The sequence below is a fragment of the Suricata suricatta genome, chromosome 6, assembly GCF_006229205.1.
Source record: "Suricata suricatta isolate VVHF042 chromosome 6, meerkat_22Aug2017_6uvM2_HiC, whole genome shotgun sequence".
Classification (NCBI taxonomy): domain Eukaryota; kingdom Metazoa; phylum Chordata; class Mammalia; order Carnivora; family Herpestidae; genus Suricata; species Suricata suricatta.
In genome coordinates, this window is record NC_043705.1 from 107,671,247 (window position 1) to 107,675,540 (window position 4,294).

The 4,294-nt window shown below is 54.0% G+C and overlaps 1 protein-coding gene across 1 annotated transcript in view; it reads right to left on the minus strand.

Moving 5' to 3' along the window:
• Positions 1-2,295: 2,295 nt before the first annotated feature.
• The window catches only part of ARHGEF37 (Rho guanine nucleotide exchange factor 37), a 37,372-nt gene continuing 35,373 nt past the window's right edge, over positions 2,296-4,294 (minus strand). Inside the window, exon 12 of the mRNA XM_029941445.1 lies at positions 2,296-3,397. Within this exon, the coding sequence (XP_029797305.1) occupies positions 3,188-3,397 (210 nt within the window). The 3' untranslated portion in view covers positions 2,296-3,187. The remainder of the gene's footprint in view (positions 3,398-4,294) is intronic.

Consider the following 4,294-nt stretch of genomic DNA (forward strand, 5'->3'; position numbering starts at 1 on the left):
CCAACCCAAGTTACCCACTGAGCCTCAGCTCAGACATCACTGCTTTCAGGAAGCCCTCCTTAGTTGCCAGGTCTCAGGGGCCGACCCCTCCCCGGGCCCTAGCCAGTGCCCTATCCTGATACTTACACTGCATGTTAACTGACTACTGATTTGTCTGCCTCCCTCCCCAGACTGTGGGCTTTGGGAGGACAGGGCCGCCATCTGTCTGACTCTTCACTGTATCCCAGCAGCTGAGGCCCCCTCTTGGAGGCCCTAGCGCTGTGTGGTAGACATGCATGAACTGAACCCAGGAGCAAACGAGGCACCGTTTTTACGAAGAGTGGACATCCAGTGAGCACAGGTCACGCTGTGGCGTCTGACCATCCAACAGTTCAAGTCCCACAAACCCCAAAGACATTTTCGTCTTTGAAGTCCTTTATTCTCAGCAGGTTACATTGATTCGCCAAGCGAGAGCTCCTTGGAGTGAGCAAGGATCCATTCGTGTTTCCTTGGGACTGTCATCTTATCCTCATGTTCAGAACTGGGTTTGGGCCCGAAAGGTTAATGAGGATGCGCTCTGTCACGGGGAGCAAGGGCCGCCCTCGTGGATCAGCCTTGTTTGGTTCACAGGCAAATCACCTTAGCAAGTTTAATAGGTGACAGCCCCACCAGGAAATAAATAAGACACAGTGCGATGGATTTAGGCATTTGGGGGGAGGGGAGGAAGGCACAATACAGAGTCCCCTGGAGAAAGTTCCAGCTGTTCTCTATCTCTCAACGTGCAATTTCTTACCTGTCCGTGACTTTTCATCTCATCCTCTCATCTACAAGAAACCACAACCCGTGTGCTACTGAACACATTTTCGTTTCCCCCCTCACAGGACAGATTTGGCCCACGTGTATTTCAGGTTTCTCCCTTTGAGGACATCCCATCTTGTTCAGGTCCCCTTTTATTTTTTATTATTTATTTATTTATTTATTTATTTTTCAAATTTTTTAAATGTTTTATTTATTTTTGATACAGAGAGAGACAGAGCATGAGAGGGGGAGGCGCAGAGAGAGAAGGAGACACAGAACCGGAAGCAGGCTCCAGGCTCTGAGCTAGCTGTCAGCACAGAGCCTGATGCGGGGTTCGAACCCACGAACGTGAGATCTGACCTGAGCCGAAGTCGGAGGCTTAACTGACTGAGCCACCCAGGCGCCCCCAGGTCCCCCTTTAATGGCACTTAATAAATATACATTCTGGGGCCTGACAGAAGAGGCTGTCCTATTTTAAGCCACCTCTAAAGCGCCTCTAACATCCAACCCAGGACAAAGCTCGGATGGGGCACATCCTAGCCGCTAGCCCGTGGCCACTTCTGAATGAATAACCCCTCTGGTCCACCACTGCATGTCTAGGGCAGAGTCCCCAGCCCCGCTGACACACCAGAGCAGGAAAGAGAAAGGAAAACGAGCCAAGAGCCTCTTAGAGAGTGACTCTGGTGCTGGGAAAGGGCGAGCGGGGACTCAGTTTCTCTTGCATTATGCATCTGCCACTTCCACTGGCCGAGGAGTGAGATGCAGACTCTCACACAGGCACGTGTATTTCTTAAAAGCCCTCCAGAAACCAGAGTCAACAGCATTAGGCCCTCCAGTTATAATAGCATGGATATGTTCTTGCAAATAAGTCGAAACTGTCACCCGTTTTTCCATACATGGGTTGGTTCCAAAATTTATACTTTGTATTAAAGATCATGCTGGACCACCCCCTTCTGTGAACCTTGAGATTTATCTTAGCCGAGTGACGACCCAGATGACTCAACTGTGGCTGCACCCCAAATTGCCCCAGTGGGACAGTCTTCCTTGGACAGGAATTGTTTTCCATTTTCAGGTTCTAGAAAGGGTTGCTTTCACCAAGTTCAAGAGACTGGCTACCCAGAATGCAGTGTTCAGAATGATCCTGAAGTAGACCCTGAGATTATGGGAAATGCCGCCATATTGATTAACAATGACAGGTACGGCCCTTGGGGAATGGGTGGTGGCTGCACTAAAGCTCCAAGTTGCAGCTGGGTCAGGTGACGCTGGGGCCACCCTGAGACCACTCCAGGGCACATCCTGCAACCAAAGGCAATTTACATTTATATCACACCTTGCAATTTGCAAGCAGCTTCCCATCCTTAGCCTCAGGTCATTCTCACCACCCCCCTGGGAGTTGTGGCTGGGAAAAGAGTCAGTGTCCTAGGTCTAAGCCCCCCCCCCCCCCCCCCCCCCCCCCCCCCCCCCCCCCCCCCCCCCCCCCCCCCCCCCCCCCCCCCCCCCGCAGCCAACTGACTTCACATTCACTGCTGCCTCCAGGCCCTGAAACCATGGGGGAGGGGGGAGAGGAGAGGGGGTGATTCCCCTGGCTCCCAACTTCCAGAAACAGGAAACTAAGCCAATGCCTAAATTCCCCCACCCACCAGGCATTTGATCTCAGCACATAGTTGCCTCTGGAATTTGTATATCCTTTGTTCCCAAATCCAGAGTAAGCAGAAGCTGCGTGCTACATGCACCACACCCAACACATCTTCAAAATCCCCCCCCTCCCTGGGAACAGCCTCTAAATTTGCCTAAACACATTCCAGAACTGAGACGTGGCAGCGCCCACTCCCAGGCCCAGCCAACAATCTCCAGAGAACCTTTCCACACGCCCCACGCATGTGGGCTGGCTTCCCTGCTCTAGGGGGGCTTCCCATCGCTGCCAGGGATAGCTCGGCTCCCAGCGTGGAGAAATAAAAGATGACTGGTGGGCGGTGGCGTCTCCTAATGCCACATGAAGGAAGTGAACTGCCAGGGCAGGTAGGCCTAGACTTCTCCCATGTGTCCCTGTAACCCCATCGCACAAGGGTGCCCTTCACGTGGGCGGCGCTGGGTGAAAGCACAGGTAAGATTGGCCATAGGCTGCAGCAAGTCCTTATCAGTCGGACCTGCCATCTGGGCTGCTCTGACTTTAGATGGGAACCACCTTCTTTGCAGACATAATGCATGGTTCTGTCTGGAGCCTTCCAAGCTCACCCCGGTCAGGCCAGGTACTCTTCAAGGCCCACCCACCTCCTCGGGCCGCCCTTCACCCAACCTTGGCCTGAATTCCTCTCCCTGCCCCGCCTTCTCTTGGCTTCCCTTCTCTACCAGGGTCACAGCATCTAAGCCTCCTCAGCCCTCTGGCAACACGGGCTCCACGGAGGGCACCCTAAGAGGGCAGACTCCAGCCCCACGGAGCGGGGCTCGGGGTCCTGGCCAGGAAGCTGGAAGGCACATAGCCTTTCTGCCCATTCACTTCCACGAGGCTCCATTCTGGGTTCCCCTTCTTGTCCTTGGCCTCCAGGATGGTCACCAGCTGGCCTGCCTGCAGACTCACTTCGTGGCTGCTTCTGGCCATGAAGGGGTACACTGCCACTACCTGAAACACATAGAGAGTGACACAGAATGGTCAGGGTGGGAAGACAGGCACACTCTACCCAGAGAGGCTGTTAACCCGGCAACCTCCGCCCACCGACTCAGTCCCCCCTGCTGGGCAGTCACCACCTCCCAAGGACACCCTGTATGCCACAGGCTGCCTCTGTGCCTTCCGACGTCCACCACCAGCACCACCAGCACCACCAGCACTGTTCCATTCCAGCACTTTCCCTCATGTTGATTGTCACAGTTCTATAATCCCAGTTGGCTTTTTCAGATACGGAAATTGAGACTCAGAGGGGTCAAACAACGTATTCAAAAATCGTGCAGCAATGAAGCCAGTCCTGTCTAACCTCAGCCCGCCGCTGCCATCTCACTGCGCAAAGGACACGGCCTTCTCCCTCATCACCTCTTTTCCCACCCCGGCCCTATCTGAAGGCGTCATCTTCTCTGGCCCATTCCCCAGCTTGGAATAGAGAAAAGGGGTTGGGTGACTTGGTTACGTTTTAGGGAAAGGCACTGAGCTGGAGAAAAGATGGGAGGGGAGGGCATTTATCAGGCTCACATTTCACCTCCCTGGCCTCAGTTTCATCATCTGCAAAATGGAAGTAATAATATGCTCCCCTTCAGGTAATTGTGGGAATTTAATGAATGACGAAGGCCGATGCTTGGTACACATTAAGGGCTCAGTAAATGGAGGCCGTGCTGATGGTTTTTTACCATTCCTGTTGTTACTGGGGCCAAGCCCCAGAACAATCAGGATCAAGGGAGGACGGGGTCGGGGGGGGGGACCCCACATGCACGGACCCACGAACAGAGGAGGCAGCTGATGTGTCTGGGAAGACGGACACCTGAGCTTACCCACACGGGGCTTCCCAGAGACGCTGCCCCCACTGGGTGC